Source organism: Solanum dulcamara, chromosome 7, assembly GCF_947179165.1.
Source record: "Solanum dulcamara chromosome 7, daSolDulc1.2, whole genome shotgun sequence".
In the NCBI taxonomy this organism is placed as follows: Eukaryota; Viridiplantae; Streptophyta; class Magnoliopsida; order Solanales; family Solanaceae; genus Solanum; species Solanum dulcamara.
Genome location: NC_077243.1, coordinates 3,267,221 through 3,293,057, shown reverse-complemented (window position 1 = coordinate 3,293,057; position 25,837 = coordinate 3,267,221). Strand labels below are relative to the sequence as shown.

Genomic DNA, 25,837 nt, shown 5'->3' with positions numbered 1-25,837 from the left:
CCAACTCAACCTCTCAGGCGAGCATCACAAGTCAAATAATATACTCAAGCCTCTCTCTTAGGCAAATCACGAATCACATGCTCTCAAAGCAAATAAGATAACAAATAAGGCCTCCACACGGGCTATGTAATACAAATAAACCCCCACATGACAATACATTAATAAATAAGCCCCCACACGGGCATCACAATATATATAACATTCTCAACTCATACTACGACCTCATCCCAAAGTCTATAACATATGAATGACTAATTACCCATCTCAATCTCAAAGAAGGATAGCCAAACCTACCTCAATTGCCGAAACCGCACTCGAACACCTCCACCGAACAAGCAACTCTCGAATTCAATGCCCGGACTGACAACCCACTATCAACAATAAAACATACACATCACAAGGAGTCCAATGACACCCATATTGATAGATTTCGGAACCGGGGGTAAAATGGTCCAAAAATTAATTATTTCCGAAAAAGGTCAAATCTGGAAATTTATTGGACAATCACATTTTACTTGTAATAAGGAACTCATGGTTGAAAAACCCATAAAAATAGAGCTCAAAACGAGTTAGAAATCACCATTTTCCTTAAATTCGAATTAGGGAAGAAACAAAGATTTTTGGGGTTTGAAACTAAACTTTAGGGGTTAAAATCATCAAAAACTTAATGAAAAGGGAAGGTTTTAGGTCAAAAATCACTTACCCAACACATTGCCTTAAAAATCTCTTCTCAAATCACCTCAAGGAGTTCAAAAACTCAAACAAATGATGAAAAATATTGAAATGGGAAGAAAGGGGCATTTTCTACCCAAAAAGTTACTGTTCACGCGTGTTTTGTACAAATTTTCAAAAATCACCCTCAAGGTCATTACATCAGGCCTCATGGAGGAGGGAGGGGAAGGGGGCCGGGGTAAGGAAGAGATGCCTTGTTTTCAGTAAAGTCATATTGTCAAGAGGCCAAGGTGAGTAGGATTTTACATACTTATGGGTTTGGATCCCCTGGGTCTAGAATTTTGTTCTTTTTCACATGGTTGACAACAATGCTTCACTTTTGACAGTCGAGAATTTGAGAAAAGGCGAATTATTTATATAAGCCACTGGTTCATGTGAAAATGTTCGGGTGAAGAGGTGGACCACCTCCTCTTATACTATCAGATGACAACTCGTTTGTGATGTGAGAATTTGAGATGTGTCGGGATGCAATAAGTGATGCTACGCACAATAAAGGAGGCGTATCCAACTAAAAATCTAGAAGAAGAAAGAGAAGTCAAAGAGCTTCGAATGTTTCCTACTAGCACTCGTGGTACCATGGAAGGAAAGAAATAGGAGAGTTTTCTAGGAGATAAGAGAACGGGTGTACATTTGACAGTATCTCTAATTCCTAGTTCTTTTTTGTGCACCCATGATGTTTCAGTTGTATAAAAGATTTGGTGTGATTTGTACCTTATCAGGAAAAAAGAAGGGGTGATTCGTATAAAATCATAGTATCCTAGATTTTATACTTTTTGGCGTACTGCTTGTACACATGAGACTTTCTATTATCAATAAATTGTTTTACCTTTTCCAAAATAGAAGTAAATAATAATATAAAAGCATAACTTCATTGATATTTAAATACTTGAACATATGCAGACATATTTAATACGCCACACTAATAACATACAAATCGTGAAGACTATGAATAAAAATCATCAATCTTATTGTGATCAACATAAAAGTTTAGTCATAATACACAGCTATGTTATTTCAGGTCATCAAGATATGTATGGGGAAAAACTGGCTAGATGTAATTTGTTCTTATTAGTGAAGTAGCAACCTGCTATAGTAAGATGTGGTGTATGATTTCTTTATAATGTTGATACACTTCAGCATACTCGGAGTCTTCTCTCTAGGTTGAAATCTCCAATGTGAACTCTTGCAACCCATGACTTTGGCAGGTTGCTTAGCCCCCTTCATCGTAGACACAAAGTATGAGGGTAAACCAATATGATCCGGCATTATAGGTGTTCACAGTGAGATGGAGGCCACTGCCCCGGCCCCTGAGTTGGTAACTTTTGGTCACAGGTTGTCACCCAATACAGATAGGGGGAACATGTTCCCTTTTGCATTACAGAATAAATGGAAATTGATCTAACAGCAACTGTCTAGAATTATATATTTCCATTTTCCATCCACACTGGTCGGCGGGTGCATCACCCACTTGGTTGAGAGTTGCAGTGAATTATAAATAAACAATGTTTCTATAGTTGCCCCAGACAATTCATATGAGGAAAGAGATCAAATTGTCCTCATAAGTAGAATAGTATCATCTGTTAGGTAAATTTTACCTGTGGAAAGTGAACCTAATCAAAGTACTTAGTTAAAGCTAGCATTGCTACCATTATCTATTTTCAATAAGGGAATTAATGGTGCCATATGATGAGCTATGAAAGTTCCTTTGCAGTAAAAGACAGTTCTTCATTTATGAAAATCCCAGAAACATTTGAAAATTTAGCAGTATTTTTCTCTTTCCCATTGGGGAATTACAAATCGTGAAGGAACACAGAAACATACATATAAACAAAAATCTGAAAAGTTAAAAAGACGGAACAAAATTTAGAGAGAAGCACAATATAAATACTTAGTTTCTGCAAATTAATCAGCCCATCATGGCTTGGTGAACTGGGGGGACCATAGTAGCTTGTTGTAGCTGTATGTTCTGTTTCCGTGCCTGATTTCCATGCCATCCTGTCAATGAAGAACAATCCATATATTTTAGAACTATGACAACTATAATTGCGAAACCCATAAAAAGGAGGTCTGTGTTCATAATTTATAGATAAGGACCATGATACAATTGACCAAGCAACTTTATACTTGAGATGATAAAAATAAACTAAAATAAGATTGGAAGTAGAAATACCAATTGAAGGGTCAAGGCCTCTGAGGTGAAGCTCTCGATATTCTTGACAGAGAGCACACCATTCACAAAAGCAGTGGATTACCCAGTCAGGTGCCGGTGATTCAGTTAGCCCATACTGGCTCCTCAACTTTGTACGATAGGTGCATGACAGTATGCAAGGTATTCCAATGAACAAAAGAATCACCTCATAGATCAAGCCGCTAGAGGTACAGGCTACAGTACACAAAAAAAAAAGAGATAGGGAGAGAGAGAGTATCCAGGGTTAATAAAAGATTTTTATACAAGTAATGAAAATTCAGAAGGGACCACAACTGCTATAAAGTGTAAGCATTTCCATTTTTTTTTTCTTATCGATGTATCACTTACTAGTTTGTCCAGAGTCTACAATCTCCGCAATCTGTCCGAATGTCAGGCAGGGGAAGCATGCTGTGATGAGAGCTGAAAGTTTGCACAAGCTAGTAAATAACATTGAAACTTTTACTTTTGCAAGCAAATAGAATGGTTCCTTTGTGTGTGTGCTTGAGTGCATGAGAAAAGGAGATTAAAAACTGTTTTACCATTTGTGGGGTCTTCCATGCAATCAAACAATCCAGTCTTCCAAGATTCAGTTGAAAGAAGTGGCTTGAAGGGGATTTCCATCATGGGAGTCTGTGGCATGGGAGATGCTGGTTGCGTCCCTTGTCGGTATTGTCCCATACCCAATCCTATTTGTGAACCTTGTGCTAAACTGTGCTGTGGAAAATTAGTACCTGCATGAGGCTGAGAGCTAGCAAAACCTGGCACATTAAGATTCTGGGGCACAAATGCCTGTGGTCTAGCCTGTGGAGAATATAATTGGGGATCAACTTGAGCTGGTGGAAAAGCATGTGCTCTATTTGGGGTTGGAGGAATTTCTTCCCTCTCTTCCAGAGTAGGAGGAAAGCCATGTGGTTCATAACTGTCCTGAGCAGGAGGGAAGGCCTGTGGCACAGTTGGAGGAAATGCATGTGCTTCTTCTTGCGTAGGAGGAAAGGTGTGCGGCTCATAGTAATCTTGAGCGGGTGGGAAGGGATGTGGCAAGGATTGAGACTGAGGTGGAGGCGGAGGAAAGGTTTCTGCTTGAGGTTGAGGGTCATGAATGGGAAAGCTGTTGTGTTGGCTAGGCTGTAGTGGTGACCTAGAAGTTCCAGATTGGGGCTTAGGCTGCTTCCTAGGCCTCTGGGTCTTTCCATTTTGCAGAGAAAACTGTGTGGTCACAGGCCTGCTCATTGGCTGAGGTGCTGCCAGTATATATTGTTGCTGTTGTACTGAGTCTTGATTTTCCGGTGATTCACTTTGCATTGTCAGTTTTTGTGATGGTTCATCTTGATTTTTTTCTGGATAGAGATCTTCGCGGAAAGGCTCAATGGTTTCAGGGGTTTGATAATGATCAAAACTTTCCACTTGATACGGCTGTAACTGGTGCTGATCATTTTGGTGTTGAACTTGGGACTGATGAATGGGTTTTACACCTATACGTCCCATGTCTTCTTCACTCCCTTTGTTGAATGAAAGAAGAGAGGGGGTACTTTAGATTTAGATGATCTGAGTTGATAGAAGACTATTAATAGACATGAAATAATAATTCTGGAAATGTGTGGGAGAAATATGTGGAATCCCCTACCCCCACCCCACCCCCACCCACTAGGCGCATTGTTTAATTTTGGTAAATTCAGCTGTCAAGGGACATGTTAATATTCCACGTTCCAGTAAAGTTATTGATGTCAACTATCTTATGATTGAATGGAGATAAGTGGGAAGATTCTTTCTGTAAGAAGCATTTATTTATTAAGTTCCTAATAGTTCCAATTTATACCCTCAATCAATATGTGAACACTATTAGTTTCCTTTTCAATGTGCTTGTAGCCGGGGCGAAGCTACAATATCAGGTACATGATTCATTTATAAACTCTAAATCCTGGCTCACCGGCTCTACTTTGCTTATTGCTAGTCGGTGCTTAAGGTAAAAATTATCCTTCAACTAACAGCATTACAACGAGAAAAACCTAGAGATGTGAACAAAATTTGCTACTATCGAACCAGCACGACTTTGAGCTGGTTTACCTATACTGAAAATGCCAGGAAGTCATTGCAGTTATCATGGAATTTCAGTAGTATCGTCGTGATGACAACTCGAAACTAGTAAAACCAAAGACTTAGTCCACAAAAGCAATGTGAGCATCTTTCTTCGAAGTCAACTAAAAGGCTAAAATATTTGTACACTTGTGAAGCAGTGAGCGATGACTTTTACATATATAACTTTCAGTATACTGATTGTAGAATTCCAATAATTCATCTTTGAGTATAATATGTAATAGACTTGCACTGTTAAAGAATCTTGAGTACCAAATATTGGGAGTCATGTATAAAATGAGCTTGTACATGAGCATCAGCCTGATTCAGATTCGCATTGCGTAAGCGGTAAGACTTGTTTAAGAGGACAGCACTCCTACTAGAAACTTCTTCATTCCTATGGGTCAAATCTGAGAACTCTAATAGGACACCACATCATTTTTTTGATATTTATGACTATTTCAATCATGAATTCATGATAAGATGTAAATAAGATTGAAGTATGATGTTGTCGCCAGTCTCCGTAAAGTTGATGAGGTATTGATTTTGCCGTAATGAATTGTACATATTTCTCGTCGAGGAATTTTGAATAGTGAAGAAGTCATATTAACCTTTATATTATTTGAAATTGAACAATTTTACCCTATTATTAAGAAAAATCTCATTTTTTGTTTGATGCTATCGAGTCTATGCCTTTAATGAATCAGTAACAACGGATTAGTGGAATGAGGGATCAAGAGACAGATAGGGAGGGAATGGCCTATCAATCATGTGGTTGATAGAGATAAATACGAGATTGATTTTCTAACAACACAATATGAATGAATTAAAAGTGTAACAAGTACAATATTGAGCAATTTTTGAACTATGCTAATCACTTTAACAAATTAAAGGTGTTCAGAACATTGAAATGGGATGAGGAAAAAGAGGAGAAGAGAGGAAAAGGTAGAAGACGGCGAATGCATGCTTTGATTAAATTAATAGAGAAGTGAAGCAGAGAAAAGAAAAAAAATACGTAATGTATCATTTTTTTTCTTGGGCAGGATTAAAACCAAATATATCATTTGAACCAAAATCTTTTAATTATTAAACAGTGAACAAGTTTTTATATTAGGAACTTTATGTCTACTATGACATGAAGTAGCTTGCGAAAAATAAATAGCATTCGGCGACTTATAAATTACGCTCAACAACTTATAAGTACCATAATTACAACTAGAAATCACATTTATAGTTGCAAAATAGAGTAAGTTTTATTCAATTAAACATCATCATATAAATCATAAATTTCAAAAGTATTTCTTTTTTTTAAACTTCGTATCCCATAAAAATATTACCCCTCAACCTAATCAGATCCTCTTAGAGAATTTGCCTACTCCCTTTTTTTCTTTTACCCATTTACGAACTCCTCAAAACTAAATAGTTCTCCATTTGGTATTACTTGGCCAAAATTGCACATTTTGAAGAGATAAATATAGGTAAAATAAATAATACTATGGCGGGGATTTTGCAAGAGCAACCTATATTAAAAAATTAAAATTAAAAATCGTTCAACTTTCTATGTTTAGCATCGCATCGGATTGTTACCTAGCAAGCTTAGATGAACAATGGATGTTCAGGAAGGAGGATCAGAGAGAGAGAGAAGGCGAAAACTTCGGCTTCTTCTACTCCCCCTCGCTGCTGTCGCTAGCTACTGGAGAGGTGTGTGTTGGCGCAGTTTTCGGCCCTGTGGTAGGTTTGCTGTTAAATATCGTTAAATTTACATTAATTGGGATCAGTTCACTTTAACACTAGGCAAGAGCAATTTCGTGTTTCTGCTCAGTAGTTTATGTGATGCAATGATCGGATTTTTAGCTACTTTTCAGTCAAGTTGCTCTGCACTTTGCTGTAAAATGTTGGAACAGAGAGATAGAATGAGAGAAGGGAAATTAACTCGGCTATTAGTTGGATTTGGATTGCTGTGACTTAGTTCTTTACTTGGGGATCCACCTCTGTGAGGCGGAGGAACAATGATGAGAAACTAATCTAAAAACCATATGATAGTATGAAACAAGAATACAATTGATAAAAATGGATGACATCTGTTCAAGGGATGGTTGTGGAGAGAGAAGAGTATTGGATTGGGAACATAGATAACCATCATATAAGGATAAGGTTATCGAGTTATCTATTGATGTTTAAGATTAGATTTCCAAAAGTTTAATGCTTCTGATTCATACATTTGAAGTTCTAAAACGCTATAATATTCCTATATTATGAATATGAACTTTCAATAAATTGAGATACATTAAAGAGACTGCTTCCGGGCTCGCTTGCAGGAAACTGAAGAGGTTGCACTCTTTTTTCCTTTATTTCTGAAATGATCTCTACTTCTATCTTCCACTTACCTTCAATAAAACCTCAGAAATGTGTCTTTCGTGCTTACAAGGGTCATTGTTAATAAATCTTGATCATGCTAGGAAATTAAATGTCCGAATGAGAAGATAGGGGCGTTGACCTCAGAACTTTAGAGAACAAAAGAAGATAATGCCAAACTTCATGGAAAGATCCGTAATGTTCAAGATATTAATTCTGAGAGAGTGATTTCAAGAGGATCAAAGAAGGTGACCTGTCTGGATTTATTGTTGATTTCACAGTCTGATTCAATTTCTTTTTTTCTCTTAGATACTGCCTTCTCATTCTCAGTATGCAGAAGACCTAGAAAGTGGTTTCAACTCAGATGTGAGTGTCCAAATACAGAAGATGTATGAGGAGTTAAATCCATTTGCAGCTTTCTCGAAGAAGGTTCCCAACTTTTCTGTCACATCTTAATTGAGTTTCCATGTCTTTTTCCCTGATGGCAGGGTTAGGCTGGTGTTAGTAAAACTTAGTTGTTCCACTTGCCTCCATCTGCCAAATCCATTCATTTGAGGCCTATGAATTAGCTTCCAAAATATTTAAATTCATAAGAGTAGCATTCTTTAGAGTGTGCTATTTTTAATGTTCCATACATGAAAATTGCAGAAACATTTATGATTTCATTTTCTAAATTGTTTCTATATGTTATCGGCTTTGTATTTCCCCATATTTACATTGTCTAGTCAGTGCAATGGCTTCCCTTCAATTTTCTGTATTTCCCTTGTTTCCATTTCTCAATCTGTACATGCTTCATACCAATTTTACTCATGCTATTGGAGGTCTTGGGTTCTTGGTCCTCATCTTATCAAATCTTTTTGTCTATAATAGGAAAGGGACCAAAGATACAAGGAACTAGGTTTGAGAGACAAGATTATTCTCAGTAGTGGATGTTTTCTTTTTGGTAACAAGTTAGCTTTCTCTCTTCAGTTTCCTCCTTAGTTGGCTGCACACTTTACCTTTCCAGATTGGGATGTGTTTGCTCCTCTGCCGTGGTAACTTAAGACTAATCACATGGATGCACTGATTTGCATTTACATCATTAAATTTTTCACCAAAGCCATCTAGTAGTACTATGAGTAGCTTGTTGAGTGATGACCCAAAGTTAAACTCTCTCACTTATATCCAGAATATTGGGTTGCAAACCCTTATTCCTTTGTTTGACATACGCTGGGTTACATCTTTATGTAGGGAAAACGAATAGTATTTGTGTTAGTTAAGGGCTATTACTTATAATCCTGGCGTAGACTGAGAGAGTTTATCACTAAACCTATGATATCAGAAAGGTGTATCAGTAATTTTAGTTCGAAGCTCTAAACCTCTATCTTGACACCTTTGTGATTGCACGCCTTCATCTCATCTTCTATTATAGGTTGTGCTTAACTAACCAAATAGAATTAAACTGATGTAATCTGAGCTGAGATTTTACTGTCAAGTTTCACATTTGAACAAATTGATGAAGATTATCAACTAATCCTGTCCAACGCTGTTGCTGAAAAGAATGCTGAATTGACATTTATAATTCCTGGCCCTATAACTTGATACCTACGCATTTCAAATCTCATAAAAGCAGTAGCAAGTTTGGATTAAGTTCCAAAGAGAAAATGTTGTGAAAAAGTTAGATGTTGGCACTGTTTTATCAGGGATGGGTAATAGTCGATTCAAGTCTCATACATTTTATAGCATTTAAAAGATAACAACAACATAGTGTAATCCCACAAGTGGGGTCTGGGGAGGGTGGTTTGTACAAACCTTACTCCTACCTTGTGAAGGTAGTGAGGATATTCTGATAGACCCTTGACTCAAGTAATGATAAGGTAAAAATCATCGCAGTAAATATTAATGATGCAATTGAAAGTAAGGACTGATCTTAACGACGTTAAAGCAAAATAGGAGAAATAAGAACTAACATTCGACCAGAGAGGTCAGTGCTGGGAAAACAAAGAGAATTGGTTAAGCCATCAGGCGCTGCCAATCTAAGGATTAGTATTGAAATGGATCAAGTGTTAAATCATACCTAGTGTATTTCAGATGGAATATATAGAAGGCATATGTATTTTGTATGGAATCCAGATCTCACTTGTGGGATTTCACTGGGTATGTTGTTGTTATATTTTGTATGGAATAATTTAATTATCATTCTAAAGTGTATTTGGGAGCACAATTTTATGTGAGTTGTAATGTATGCACTATGAATTTGATGTTACTCGGCATACAATTGCCGTTATTACTTAAAGGAAATCTTGAAAATAACACTGAAAGAGATAAAGATGATGTCAAAAAAAGGGAAGTAATTGCTTCAACAACTTCAATTAAGCTAATGAAGATAAAAATGAAACAATAAATGTAACTAATTAGAGGTGTAAAATCATCTTATAAGGTTTTATTGAGCTAGAGTTGTCGAGATTTTTTTCTTGACTCACATTAGGAGAAAATACATGTGTAAATAAAAAATAAAACTAGCTATTTCGCATGTGTCCTTTTCATTCATAGTATAAAATTACCATTATAGTGATAATGCATAAATACCCCCTAAATTATGTCAGAAATTCTAGCGACACACATTAACTTAACTAGGGTCCTATTACCTTTCAAAACTATTTAAAAATGGAATAAACACATCCTAAAGCTGACATGGCATAGAGAGCATGCCCACTCTCTTGAAGGCAAGTGACGAATGAAAAAATTTGACACTTGTCCTTTTTTAATTGGTAACTTTATAAGTAGTTAGTACACATAATTATTGATATCAAAGCTTATATATATTTATTTATTTTCATTTCTTTCTATGTAAAATATATAGGGATAATACACAAGTACTCACCTTAACTATAACCGAAATCGCTAGGACACACCTTAACTATACATGGATCCTATTAGCTCTTGAATTATTTTTAAGTGTAATAAACACACCCTTCAGTGCTGATGTGGTACAGAGAGTGTGTTCTCTCTCTTTGAGGCAAGTGAGAGGCGAAAAAGAAGTATAAAATCTGATTCATTTGGACACATGTCCATTTTCAATTGGACATTTTCATTATTAATTAATACGCATAAGTGGTTAACATTAAAACTTAAGTTGATATCTTTTTAATTATAATTTCTTTTTTTCATTATGAAATATAGCCTAATTTTATCATTTTTAGAAATATAACTATTTTTTCACAACATACTTAAATTGTCGGTGATCTTTTTCCAGATATTTCATCAATTTGTATCATATCGGAATAATTTTTCTTTTTTACTCAAACACTTAACATGAAATTCGAATTTTTTTTGCATATGAGAGATTTAGTTTAGGCAATATATCGTAAGCACAATTTAAATTATTTTTTTTTAAAATAAAAAAATAATTTTTAATTTTTAATTGTTTTTTTAAATCTGACGATTTTTTTATTTAGATCTGACGATGTGTTGACGATACGCTGACGACACACTGATGTGGCACTGACAGCGCTGATGTGGAGGCGAGTGTAAAGCACCTCCCTTCATGTGAGTGATTATATATGTTTTAGGGTGTGTTTATTACACTTTAAAATAATTCAGGGGTAATAGGAACCATGTATAGTTAAGGTATGTCCTATCAATTTCGTTTATAGTTGAGGGGGTACTTTAAACTTTTTTTTCTTTATTAATTTCTTATCTTTTCACTTTTAAGTAATTTTAAAAAATTATATGGATTTTTTTAAAAAATAATTAAAAAGAGTCCTTTAATTTTAACGTTTTAATTTTGTTATGTTTTATTTATTTATTTTTTACTTATTTTGATATCCGTTCGAAATTAACTTGTTTTAAATATAAGGTATTTGGAATTAAATTTGAAATCAAATCAAAACGAAATACGAAGAAAATAAAAGGAGTAAATAAAATCAATAAAAAAATAAAAGGAAAAAAACAATGAATGGAGGTAAAAAAATTTTTATATACAAGGAATTTTTTTCTTAAAAAAGTGTGTATTAACTTAATGTAAATACAAGATAAAGAAAATAAGAAGATTTTAAAAGAATTAAAAAATTAAAAAAAAATATTTATTGATGTAGCAGGTGCGTGTGTATAAACACAACTAACTTACTTGTTTGAAGGTGCCACGCCAGCACAAAAAGTGCACGAAAATGAAAAACATATTGGGGGGGGTGGGGGGTAATAGGATCCTAGTTAAATTAAGGTGTGTCACTGGTATTTCGACCATAGTTCAGGGGGAACTTATGTATTATCCCAACTTTGTACAACAAACTGATTGTACGATGCACAATGCATCCCGAGTTAGCAGGGTTTAGGGAAGGGTCACAACCCAAGGGGTGTGATGTAGACAATCAACCCTAATTCAAGCATTATTGGCTGCTATCATGGCTCGAAACTGTGACCTATAGTTCACAAAGAGACAACTTTATTGTCGCTTCAAGGCTGCCTTTCTGAATTAACATTATATATGTAAATAATTTAAATGCATTGTTATTTTTCATTTGTCTTTAGATTCAATTCAACATTCTTACTTTGCAACTGTAGTGGAATAAATAAGAAGACATTTTTTGTTGGAATTCTTGGTTTCTTGTAATAGATTCACATAGTATGGATACACTAGATAAACATAACAAAACACATGACAAATAGACTCATAATATGAAAACATTACATAAAAATAACTATTTAGTTTTCATTTTCTTTAGATTTAATTCAATATTATTACTTTGCAATTGTACAGGGACAAATAAGAAGGCATCTTTTGTTGGGAATCGTGGTAATAACGCAATAGATTCACATAGTATGAAAACACTAAATAAACCTGACAAATAAAGTGATAATGTGAAAACAATAAATAAACACGACATTACATGTGACAACAATAGACTCATAATATGAAAACATTAAATAAGCGTGACAATACACGTGACAAGTCTACTATAAATTAGACAAGCTTTCCTCTCAAAATTGCTCATCCAAAACATCTCCTCTCTTCTTTACATTAGTTTCTTTAGCAATGGAAAACGATGCCAAAAGAGGTAAGCAAAAGATTGAAATGAAGTTCATTGAGTCCGAGAAAGCACGCGTTGTTAGCTTCTCGAAAAGAAAAAATACCCTGTTCCAGCAAGCAGATAAGCTTGCAACTAGGTCTGGAGCGGATGTTGGTGTTATGCTTTTTACACCAAGTGGAAAACCATGTTCCTATGGTTCCACAAGTATAGAAGAAATTATTGAGAAATTTTTCAAAGTGAAACTAGAGGACCGTCAACGTGGTTATGCTGAGGGAAAATCAAATGGATTTGAGGTATTGGAAGACCTCCATAAAGATATACAAGGATGGAAAGAGAAAGAAAAAAAACGAAGACTAATGTATCAGATTATGCATCCTGGCTCAGAAATACCTCCAGACAAGCACATGGAGGAGCAGAAGCTGGCATTGTTGTTGCGGGTAGAGAAAATTAAAAATGAAACAAAAATTGCTATTCAGGCCGAGCATTTCAAGATTGATTTAAATGTTGCCCCAGAGCCAGAAGAAGAGGAGAGTTCTTGAACTCAAAATTATCATGGAGTTCTTGAAATTGGAGTTATGCTTGGAGAAGACTTTACAATATAGTCAATTCTTGTCTTTTTTATTAAGTCGCATGTTGTTAGTGTTCGGTCATCTATTTATATGAGAAGGTTATGGAGTTCTTATGTTATTAAGTCAGTTTTTTTTTTCGTTTGTTTCGTCTTCTGTCTTTAATGATGTGTGTTGTCTAGATTGAAAAGTCCATTGAAATCTTTTATTGAACTAGTGAACAATTTGAAAGTGATGGATCAAAGAAAACTCTCGTACGACGTACAATTATCGATTTTCTTGTATGTTTCCATCCCCAGTAAGGTTAGTGCATTTACATTTTACATCAAGGCTAGCTCCGTGAGATGGTGGATCTCTATAATATGTGTTTATTCGATAGAATATGGCTAAAAACTTGCTAAATGGCATAGAAATTAGAGCAGTAAAAACTCTGTTTTCTTAGTTAGAACAGACTCCTAATAAACATAAAACAAGTCCCTAAAAATCAAATATTAAGTTATTCAATTTTGTTATCAACTCCCATGACTGTAGCCACAATCCTTGAGTGAGTTTCAGCATTTCTAGAAGTTGTTAGCACAAAATCACGTCCTGAGACATAATCAACACTCCTCCTGGATTAGGTGCAGAAAACTCCTAGCTTTTCTCTGAGAAGCTCTAATCTGTTGACATGAAATGACATGGTAAAGATATTAGCCACTTGATTTTCTTTTTTACTATATACCAATATCACTTCACCATTCTTATGCACTCCGCTTAAAAAATATAACTTGATATTAAAATGTTAAGTTCTTCCTTGAAATACGGGATTTTGTGATATGGCTATAGCAGCCTGGTCATCTACAAATATCTCAGTACCCTCTTCTTGCTTCAGCTACTAATCTATCATAATTTTTCTCAGCCATAATACTTTATTTACAGCAGTTGTTGCTGCTATAAATCCTGCTTCAGCATTTGATTGAGCCACTATTTCTTGCTTCTTTGAGCACCATGAGAAGCATCTTGAGCCAAAACTGAAACACTACCCTGAGGTACTTTTCATTTCATCAATCGCTTCACCCCAATCACTGTCAGAATAACCATAGAGTTTAAGTGTTGGCTTTTGCTGATTTTGATGCCATAGGTTAGAGTTCCCTTTAGATACCTAACCACTCACTTAGCAACCATCATGTGTAACTCACTAGCACAATTTAAAAATCTGGATAAAACACTCATAGGATGTAAGATGTTTTGTTGTTGTGAGATACATCAAACATCCAATTAAGCTTCGATTTACTCCTTCATTAACTAGTTTAGCTCCATCATCCTTTTTTAGCTTTTACTTTTGATTCATTGAAGTACTCACGTTCTTGCATTCTTCTATTCTAAATCTTTTTAGGATCTCCGTCATATCTTTCTTTTGGAAAACAAAGACTTCTTTCTGAGTTTGCTTGATCTCCACTCCCATAAAATAAGTAATCTCACCTAGATCAGTCATATCAAAGACTTTCATCATTTCCTCCTTGAATTCTTCAATGACGCATCATTATTTCCTATCACGAGTAAATCATCGACATACGGAGAAATAATAATGATGTTAGAGCCAGCTTTCTTGACATAAGAGTCTTTTCACTTACGTTTTTTTTTTCAAATGCTAAGACTAGCAAATGGTCCATTCGGTTGTACCAAGCTCTAGGAGCTTGTTTTAGTATGCATAGAGTTTTCTTTAATATATTAATCATCTCTTAATGTCCTGGTATGCTGAACCCTTCTGGCTGCTCAACATAAATATATTCCCATAGTAAACCACTCAAGAAGGCAGACATCACGTCTATTCGAAACATCTTTCAATTTTTTTGTGCTGCTATAGCCAGCATTCGAATTGTATCCCATCAGGCTACTGGGGCAAAAGTATCAGAAAAACCTACTCCCCAAACTTGTGCATAGCCTTTCACCACCAAGCTAGCTTTGTGGTTGTTTTCTGAACCATCTGGTTGAACTTTGTTCGGAAAATTCATTTAACTCTAAGCACTTTTTTGTCTTGGGGTCTTTTCACTAGCTTCCTAGTTTGGTTCTTTTCTATCATGGCCAACTCCTCCTCCATTCCATTTGCCCATTCTTGATCAAATTTTTCTTCTTCATATGTTGTGGGTTCAAAAACAACAACATTGCATCTCTGATAAGTATCAGAGAGTGATCTTGTTCCCCTAATAGGGTGAACGTCCACCAATTCATCATAATCAAGCTGTGAATTACTATTCCTAACTCGAGACTCCTCATTCCAGTCCTATTGCGTATCTTCAAAGAACAAACGTCTCTACTTACCATAATGTTACCTGATTGAGGTTGAAAGATCCTGTTAGCTTTAGAAAATAAGCTATAGCCAATGAAGATTCTCAAATTTGTCTTCTTATCTAACTTATCTCTCTTAACCTATAGAACATAAGAAAAACATAGACATTCAAATATCTTGAGGTTTTCTAAAATAGGTTTGAGACCATACCATGCCTCGAATGGAGTCTTCCCTTCTATTTCCCCGATAGGCAGTCTATTTAGCAACAAGACAACTACTTTTGCTGCTTCAGCCCAAAACTTATTTGGTAGACTCTTCTCATGCACCAAGCATCTCGACACCTCCATGATTGTTCTATTCTTTCTCTCACTCCATTTTGCTGTGGAGAATAAGGGACATTGAGTTGGTTCTCAATTCTAGCTTCTTCACAAAAAGAATTGAACTTATCTGATGTATATTCAATTCCAGTATCTGAACTAATGACCTGAATCTTGCACCACTCTTATTTCCTATTCAAATTTTGAACTAAATGACAATTATAACAACTTCAGACTTAAAGTTCATAAAATAAAGAGTTAAGGATCAAAAATACACCTAAACTATCCCAGTTTTTGGAGTTTCATAGCTGAATTATTGTGTTAGTTTCCTACCAAACTACCTAAACTATCACCCGATAATTAGCGAAACACACCTTGACTAATTTCTGATGATGTGTGTACACTCTCTTTTGTTTAAAAATTCGACCACGTGGAAAAACAATTCCACCATGACAAATCTTAATAAATAAATATTATGTTAAAAGTTATGGTTAAAAGTTAAAACTAACACCGTATAAATTAATTTATTCCAAGCGTGACATCCACCATTTTCTTCTCTACCTTCTTAGTCATGGTCTCGTCTTTGTTGTGGCATTATATCTGCAACTTGAAAGGGGAGATTTTGGGTTTTAAAGAAGTCAATTAAAAATATATTAAAAAAACTAATGTGTCGGCAAATAGTGTCGTTATATATGCTAGGTGAACGAAGATTTTATGGACAAATGCGCCTAGAAGCATTTCTAGATTAAGTGCTCCGAGAAGCATTTCTAGACAAAGTGTGCCTGGAAGAGTTTTGGTCTAATCAAAGTCTAGGTGTATTTCGCTAACCATTGTGATTAGGTTTGAAACTCACACTCTCAATAATTTAGGCATAAAACTCAATAATGTGGAATAAGTTAGGTGTGTTTTTGACTCTTAGCTCCATAAATAAACCTCACACATTCTTGTTAGATCATCAATGAAGATAATATAATACATACTGCCACTGAGTGATGGAGTTCTTTGTGGACCACAGAGATAGATATGAATAAGCTGCAACTTCTCTGTAGCTCTCCATGTGGAACTTTTAAATGGAACTCTAGGTTGCTTACCAAGAAAACAAGCCTTACAGCTTGAGAGACGTTCCTCCAATTTTGGAAGACCATTTACCATTTTAGTCCTTTGCATAAACAACAAAGCTTTGTGATGAAAATGCCCCAACCTCTTGTGCCACGTTTCCACAATTGTGGACTGACTTGGAAAAGCTATGTGTTCCTCTTCCAATGGATTCAAGGATGAAATTTTTCCTTGCATTTTAGTTCTGAACGTTCTGACCACTAGGATCACTTATCAGACACGCTTTATCTTCAAACGGTAATTTGAATCCATCTTCTAGCAATTGTCCAACACTTAATAAATTCTGATCAATTTCAGGAACAAATATAACTTCGTCAATAAGTTTTGTACCTTTATAACTCTCAATTGCTACAATCCCCTTTCATTTCGCTGGGAGCTATTGTCCATTTCCGATCCTGTTTTTGATTTAACTGATCTTTCAAGCTCTCTACAAAGCTTTTAATCACTAGTCATGTGGTTCGTACAGCCAGTATCAATAAGCCAACTTTCACTTGAATTTTGCTTGCAAAACGGGTAGCTACAAACACTTGTTCTTCTTCTTATTGGTCTGCATTTTGTGCTTTATTTGATTGTTGTAGTCCCTTCTCTTTGCAGATATCTCAGCATGTCCAAGTTTGTGACACTTTCTGCATTTCATATCACTTTCTGCATTTTATTGTTGTTACTGGTGTCAACAATATTATTTCTCATTGTTGTAGCTTGTAGTTTTCATTTCTTTCCTTTGCCTTTATTTCCCCTGGCACCTGAACCAAACTGCAATATGAGTTTATTCGATAGAATAAGACTAAAAACTTGCTAAAATGGTAGAGAAATTGCAGCAGTAAAACCTCTGTTTTTCTTAATTAAAAAACACTCCTAATAAACATAAAATAAATCCCTAAAAATCAAATATTCAGTTATCCAATATTGTTATCAACTCCCACGACTGTAGCCACAATCCTTGAGTGAGTTTCAACACTTCTAGAAATTGTTAGCACACAATCAGGTCCTGAGACATCATCAACATAATGGAATAGAGTACCTTATTTCTTTTTATCTGGAGCACATACACAAATGGGGTTCCTTTCTTGTACGATACAAAATAAATTTCACGCAATTACGTTAGCCTTGGAGAATACTTTTCTAGATTCCACTTATTCCTTTTCTGGCTCCAATTTTGTGAAACCCCAATTACTAAATTTGCAATATAGGTATTAACTATTTAAAGTCAAAGCTCTTCCTAACTCTTCCTTCAAAAAGTAAGTAATTCATGTATAACAATCTTTAAATTATAACAGTCAGGGGCAAATGTATTTTGGATTACTAAACCATGCATTGGGAACACACAGTTAGGCTTAAAACACAAAAAGGGAGATTTCCATCTCTAAGAAGTACTAAGGTTCTTTGTTTAACTATTAAACCTTCTCAAGGTAAATTGACATGTATAGTAGCTTTCTGTCAAATTTTATGATATAAAAAATAGAGAGGTATACTTAGAATACATGATCTTACTTGACCAAGCTTAACATCTCCATGGCTTGGATTATATAACACATGAATGTCCCCAACTACGAGCCTCGTTTACTGGGCTTCACGTATCTGTCTCGTTTAAAAGATAAATGCCAAACTTCATGGAAAGATCCGTTATGTTCAAGGTATTAATTCTGAGAGAGTGATTTGTGATTTCAAGACGATCAAAGAAGGTGACCTGTCTGGATTTATTGTTGATTTCACAGTCTGATTCAATTTCTGTTTTCTCTGAGATGCTGCCTTCTCATTCTCAGTATGCAGAAGACCTAGAAAGTGGTTTCAGCTCAGATGTGGAGTCCAAATACAGAAGATGTATGAGGAGATACACCCATTTGCAGCTTTCTCAAAGAAGGTTCCCAACTTTTCTGTCACATCTTAATTGAGTTTCCATGTCATTTTCCCTGATGGCAGGGTTAGGCTGGTGTTAGTAAAACTTAGTTGTTCCACTTGCCTCCATCTGCCAAATCCATTCATTTGAGGCCTATGAATTAGCTTCCAAAATATTTAAATTCATAAGAGTAGCATTCTTTAGCGTGTGCTATTTTTAATGTTCCATACATGAAAATTGCAGAAACATTTATGATTTCATTTTCTAAATTGTTTCTATATGTTATCGGCTTTGTATTTCCCCATATCTACATTGTCTAGTCAGTGCAATAGCTTCCCTTCAATTTTCTGTATTTCCCTTGTTTCCATTTCTCAATCTGTACATGCTTCATACCAATTTTATTCATGCTGTTGGAGGTTCTTGGGTTCTTGGTCCTCATCGTATCAAATCTTTTTGTCTATAATAGGAAAGGGACCAAAGATACAAGGAACTAGGTTTGAGAGACAAGATTACTCTCAGTAGTGGACGTTTTCTCCTTGGTGACAAGTTAGCTTTCTCTCTTCAGTCTCCTCCTTAGTTAGCTGCACACTTTACCTTTCCAGATTGGGATGTGTTTGCTCCTCTGCAGTGGTAAAGTCTCAAAGACCTTTAATTTAATAGGTTATGGGCCACTTTGCTTAGAAATTGAGGGGCATTACAAAATGTAACTAATTAGAGGGGTAAACTCATCTTATAAGGTTTTATTGAGCTAGAGTTGTCGAGATTTTTTTTCTTGAATCACATTGGGAGAAAATACATGTGTAAATAAAAAATAAAACTAGCTATTTCGCATGTTTCCTTTTCATTCATAGTATAAAATTACTATTATAGGGATAATGCATAAGTAACCCCCTAAACTATGGCCGAAATTCCAGCCACACACCTTAACTTAATTAGGGTCCTTTTACCCTTCTAAACTATTTTAAAATTGAATAAATACACCCTAAAAGTTGACGTGGCATAGAGAATATGCACACTCTCTTGAAGGCAACTCACAAGTGAAAAAATTGGACACATTCCTTTTTTAATTGGTAACTTTATAAATAGTTAGTACACATAATTATTGATATTAAAGCTTATATGTACTTAATTATTTTCATTTCTTTCTATGTAAAATATTTATTTTAATTTTTTCCTCACTTTAAACTTCTTATTTTTTTTCTTTATTAATTTCTTATCTTTTCACTTTTAATTAATTCTTAAAAAATTATGTGGATCTTTTAAAAATAATTAAAAAGTGTCTTTTAATTTTAACGTTTTAATTTTGTTGTGTGGTATTTGATTTTTTTTACTTATTATAATATCCGTTCGAAATTAACTTATTTTAAATACATGGCATTTGGAATTAAATTTGAAATCAAATCAAAACGAAATACGAAGAAAATAAAAGGAGTAAATAAAATCAATAAAAAAATAAAAGGAAAAAAACAATGAATGGAGGTAAAAAAAAATTTATATACAAGGAATTTTTTTCTTAAAAAAGTGTGTATTAACTTAATGTAAATACAAGATAAAGAAAATAAGAAGATTTTAAAAGAATTAAAAAATTAAAAAAAAATATTTATTGATGTAGCAGGTGCGTGTGTATAAACACAACTAACTTACTTGTTTGAAGGTGCCACGCCAGCACAAAAAGTGCACGAAAATGAAAAACATATTGGGGGGGGAGGGGGGTAATAGGATCCTAGTTAAATTAAGGTGTGTCACTGGTATTTCGACCATAGTTCAGGGGGAACTTATGTATTATCCCAACTTTGTACAACAAACTGATTGTACGATGCACAATGCATCCCGAGTTAGCAGGGTTTAGGGAAGGGTCACAACCCAAGGGGTGTGATGTAGACAATCAACCCTAATTCAAGCATTATTGGCTGCTATCATGGCTCGAAACTGTGACCTATAGTTCACAAAGAGACAACTTTATTGTCGCTTCAAGGCTGCCTTTCTGAATTAACATTATATATGTAAATAATTTAAATGCATTGTTATTTTTCATTTGTCTTTAGATTCAATTCAACATTCTTACTTTGCAACTGTAGTGGAATAAATAAGAAGACATTTTTTGTTGGAATTCTTGGTTTCTTGTAATAGATTCACATAGTATGGATACACTAGATAAACATAACAAAACACATGACAAATAGACTCATAATATGAAAACATTACATAAAAATAACTATTTAGTTTTCATTTTCTTTAGATTTAATTCAATATTATTACTTTGCAATTGTACAGGGACAAATAAGAAGGCATCTTTTGTTGGGAATCGTGGTAATAACGCAATAGATTCACATAGTATGAAAACACTAAATAAACCTGACAAATAAAGTGATAATGTGAAAACAATAAATAAACACGACATTACATGTGACAACAATAGACTCATAATATGAAAACATTAAATAAGCGTGACAATACACGTGACAAGTCTACTATAAATTAGACAAGCTTTCCTCTCAAAATTGCTCATCCAAAACATCTCCTCTCTTCTTTACATTAGTTTCTTTAGCAATGGAAAACGATGCCAAAAGAGGTAAGCAAAAGATTGAAATGAAGTTCATTGAGTCCGAGAAAGCACGCGTTGTTAGCTTCTCGAAAAGAAAAAATACCCTGTTCCAGCAAGCAGATAAGCTTGCAACTAGGTCTGGAGCGGATGTTGGTGTTATGCTTTTTACACCAAGTGGAAAACCATGTTCCTATGGTTCCACAAGTATAGAAGAAATTATTGAGAAATTTTTCAAAATGAAACTAGAGGACCGTCAACGTGGTTATGCTGAGGGAAAATCAAATGGATTTGAGGTATTGGAAGACCTCCATAAAGATTTACAAGGATGGAAAGAGAAAGAAAAAAAACGAAGACTAATGTATCAGATTATGCATCCTGGCTCAGAAATACCTCCAGACAAGCACATGGAGGAGCAGAAGCTGGCATTGCTGTTGCGGGTAGAGAAAATTAAAAATGAAACAAAAATTGCTATTCAGGCCGAGCATTTCAAGATTGATTTAAATGTTGCCCCAGAGCCAGAAGAAGAGGAGAGTTCTTGAACTCAAAATTATCATGGAGTTCTTGAAATTGGAGTTATGCTTGGAGAAGACTTTACAATATAGTCAATTCTTGTCTTTTTTATTAAGTCGCATGTTGTTAGTGTTCGGTCATCTATTTATATGAGAAGGTTATGGAGTTCTTATGTTATTAAGTCAGTTTTTTTTTTCGTTTGTTTCGTCTTCTGTCTTTAATGATGTGTGTTGTCTAGATTGAAAAGTCCATTGAAATCTTTTATTGAACTAGTGAACAATTTGAAAGTGATGGATCAAAGAAAACCCTCGTACGACGTTGTTCCCCTAATAGGGTTATCGTCCACCAATTCATCATAATCAAGCTGTGAATTATTAGTCTTAACTCGAGCCTCCTCATTCCATTCCTATTGCTCATCTTCAAATAATAAAACGTCTCTACTTACCATAATCTTGCCTTATTGAAGTTGAAAGATCCTGTGAGCTTTAGAAAATAAGCTATAGCCAACGAAGATTCTCAAATTTGTCTTCTTATCTAACTTATCTCTCTTAACCTATGGAACATAAGAAAAACATAGACATCCAAATATCTTGAGGTTTTCTAAAATAGGTTTAACACCATACCATGCCTCTAATGGAGTCTTCCCTTCTATTGCATCCATAAGCAGCCTATTTAGTAAGAAAACAACCATGTTTGCTGCTTCAGCCCAAAACTTATTTGGTAGACTTTTCTCATGCACCAAGAATCTCGACATCTCCATGATTGTTCTATTCTTTCTCTCACTCACTCCATTTTGCTGTGGAGAATAAGGGACATTGAATTGGTTCTCAATTCCAGCTTCTTCACAAAAAGAATTGAACTTATATGATGTATATTTCATTCCATTATCTGATCTAATGACCTGAATCTTGCACCACTCTTATTTCCTATTCAAGTTTTGAACTAAATGAAAATTCTAGCAACTTCAGACTTAAAGTTCATAAAATAAAGAGTTAAGGATTTAAAATACATCTAAACTATCCCAGTTTTTTGAGTTTCATAGCTGAATTGTTGAGTGTTAGTTTCCTACCTAAACTATCACCCGATAGTTAGTGAAACACACCTTGACTAATTCTGATGATGTGTGTACACTTTCTTTTGTTTAAAAATTTTACCAAGTGGAAAAACAATTCCACCATGAAAAATCTTAATAAATTAATATTATGTTGAAAGTTATGGTTAAAAGTTGAAACTAACACCGTATAAATTAATTTATTCCAACCGTGACATCCACCATTTTCTTCTCCACCTTCTTAGTTGTGGTCTCGTCTTTGTTGTGGCATCGATATCTGCGACTTGAAAGGGGAGATTTTAGATTTTAAAGAAGTCAATTAAAATTATATTAAAAAAACTAATGTGTCAGCAAATAGAGTCGTTATATATGCTAAGTGGACGAAGATTTTATGGACAAATGCACCTAGAAGCATTTCTAGGCAAAGTGCAGCTGGAAGATTTTGGTCTAATCAACGTCTAGGTGTATTTCGCTATCCATTGTAATTATGTTTGAAACTCACACTCAATAATTTTGGTATGAAACTCAATAAAGTGGAATAATTTAGGTGTGTTTTTGACCCTTAGCTCTAAAAATAAATCTAACACATTCTTGTTAGATCATCAATGAAGATAATATAATACCTGCTGTCATTGAGTGATGGAGTTCTTTGTGGACCACTGAGATAGATATGAATGAGTTGCTACTTCTCTGTAGCTCTCCATGTGGAACTTTTAAATGGAAGTCTAGGTTGCATAACAAACAAACAAGCCTTACAGCTTGAGAGATGTTCCTCCAATTTTGGAAGACCATTTACCATTTTACTCCTTTGCATAAACAACAAAGCTTTGTGATGAAAATGCCCCAACCTCTTTTGCCACGTTTCCACAATTGTGGACTGACTTGGAAAAGCTATGTGTTCCTCTTCCAATGGTATTTTAGTTCTGAACATTTCCTGACCACTAGGATCACTTATCAGACACGCTTTATCTTCAAACGGTAATTTGAATCCATCTTCTAGCAATTGTCCAACACTTAATAAATTCTGATCAATTTCAGGAACAAATATAACTTCGTCAATAAGTTTTGTACCTTTATAACTCTCAATTGCTACAATCCCCTTTCATTTCGCTGGGAGCTATTGTCCATTTCCGATCCTGTTTTTGATTTAACTGATCTTTCAAGCTCTCTACAAAGCTTTTAATCACTAGTCATGTGGTTCGTACAGCCAGTATCAATAAGCCAACTTTCACTTGAATTTTGCTTGCAAAATGGGTAGCTACAAACACTTGTTCTTCTTCTTATTGGTCTGCATTTTGTGCTTTATTTGGTTGTCATAATCCCTTCTCTTTGCAGATATCTCAGCATGTCCAAGTTTGTGACACTTTCTGCATTTCATATCAGTTTTTCTCCAAAGTTGAATTGTGGGTGAACTCCTCCCACAATGTTGGCAAGGACGATATTTGCCTTATTGTTGTTACTTGACCAAGCTTAACATCTCCATGGCTTGGATTATATAACACATGAATGTCCCCTACTACGAGCCTCCTTTACTGGGCTTCTCATATCTGTCTCATTTAAAAGATAAATATGTAAAATAATTATTATTGATATTCTCAGATTCAGCAGAAATAAGATGCAGAATAAATTTATATGTGACAACTACTTTCTTAACACGTGCCATTTTCCACTTTATGGATGTTAAGGCGAGTGGAAAGAGGAGATATCCTAAGACAAAATTTTCGCACTAGAAATGTGATTGTTAAAATCAACATTCAAGTGTCATCTAGTAATGTGAGGCCAAATTTCATTTTGCAGATATGCCCGTTCATTTGCATTCTTTTGCACGACTGGGTTGCACATTTTAGTGTTCATCTGCCTACATGTAATGTCAGCTTGGAGTAACCTCAGGTACTATTCACCCCATGCACACAATCTCACTCTTTCTATATAAAAAATAAATTTCTTTGTTGTTTCTCTGTTGTAATTCAGGATCCATAAGTTGTTGTTTATTATATTGAGCTCATTTTTTGCAACCATGGATCAGAAGAATCTTTTGTTGGATACAAGACTATCAATCTTCCTCATGCCCAATAAGTCTCCTTTAATATATCAAAGTTTTGATTCTTTCAACTCCTTGCAATCACACGGAAACAGATTGGAGCTCTGTATAATGTGTATAGGTTGAAGAAGGTTACATTAATTGTATAATTCAGTTTCGTTGTACATAAAAATCAATATCCTGGGCCTGCAGGTGTCTTCCTGTTTTCCTGTTTCGTTTCTTTCCTCGTGGTACTCTTGTGCATGTCCAGTTACAGCACGACAAAGAATGTAAGGACCATGCGAATGAGGTAAAGGATACCAGTTAGATATACTGACAGTGTGAAGAGGTTACTAATATACATGATTAACAGAGATTTAAGTGAACATACCTTAAAAGTGACTTGATAATGTAAATGTTTTTGCTCCGGCAATGCACGGAAATTTGGAAATGTTTTCTATGAGAACAATGTTTTTGTTGAAACTAGAGAAAATAACTTTTCTCAATTATGAATGAAAATTATTTTCTTTACAAACATTTATGCCCTTATTAAAATCTGGCATGTCTCATTCTATATCTACTTTGTTACCAATCTTCTGTATCTAAACTAAGCAAAAAATTGTCCTCAGATTTTGACTTGTTTGTCATCACATGTAGCCCAAATGTATATCCAACTAAAAAACAAAAAATGAAAACTTATGTCTGTCCAACAATACATTAGAAAATGATGCAGAAAGTATTTTTCTTAAGGAAAATGTTTACGGCTTTCATTGCTCTGCCTCTGGGCTCGAGAGCAAGGTCAATGATTCTTTTTTCAATCTCTTACTTATTATTGTCTTGTGTTTCAACAATTTCTGATAGTTTTTTCGTCACTCTCATTTCTATTTCTGGTCTCTTTTCAATTTAGTTATTTAAGTGTTGGGAGTACATGCTATTGTATTTGTTTTACATGCTTGATTTTTATGCCAAGGGCCTATCGGATACAGTTTTTTTGCCTCTACAAGGTAAGGTCCACTCTCTCCAGACTCCACTTGTGGAATTACATTGAGTATGTTATTATAATAAGTGCTCGAGTATATATGTTCCTTACTATGCCAAAGTTACTTGACTTGTATGTAATTGCATTCTTCTACTAATGGCTTGAAGAGCTTGTGTCATTTGTATTTGCGTTTCACATTGTAAAATGAAAACATCAATTTATTAAACGAATAGATACCTCAACACAAAGTAAAACTAATTAGTTGTGTAG

At 34.8% G+C, this 25,837-nt stretch overlaps 2 protein-coding genes across 7 annotated transcripts; one reads left to right on the top strand and one right to left on the bottom strand.

Moving 5' to 3' along the window:
- Nucleotides 1-2,489: 2,489 nt before the first annotated feature.
- Nucleotides 2,490-4,405, bottom strand: LOC129895630 (uncharacterized). The gene is made up of 4 exons (XM_055971362.1): nt 3,460-4,405; nt 3,269-3,340; nt 2,903-3,115; nt 2,490-2,727 (listed from the first exon to the last, which is right to left on the bottom strand). Exons 1-4 carry the CDS (start codon nt 4,403-4,405, stop codon nt 2,639-2,641), a joined length of 1,320 nt encoding a protein of 439 aa, XP_055827337.1. The 3' UTR covers nt 2,490-2,638.
- A 1,985-nt stretch (nt 4,406-6,390) lies between these two features.
- On the top strand, nt 6,391-24,919 carry LOC129895106 (uncharacterized). Of its 6 annotated transcripts, none has more exons than XM_055970756.1 (8): nt 6,398-6,694; nt 7,453-7,596; nt 7,686-7,777; nt 8,219-8,291; nt 18,389-18,486; nt 18,929-19,008; nt 24,366-24,458; nt 24,540-24,919. In XM_055970756.1, the coding sequence occupies exons 3-8, from the start codon at nt 7,736-7,738 to the stop codon at nt 24,733-24,735; spliced, it is 582 nt and encodes a 193-aa protein (XP_055826731.1). In that variant the 5' UTR covers nt 6,398-6,694; nt 7,453-7,596; nt 7,686-7,735; the 3' UTR covers nt 24,736-24,919. The 6 variants fall into 6 exon arrangements, with proteins under 6 accessions (XP_055826728.1, XP_055826726.1, XP_055826731.1 ...); XM_055970755.1 differs by having other exon boundaries at nt 7,679-7,777; XM_055970753.1 differs by lacking the exon at nt 7,453-7,596 and having other exon boundaries at nt 6,391-6,694; nt 7,658-7,777; nt 24,802-24,919.
- Nucleotides 24,920-25,837: the final 918 nt, after the last annotated feature.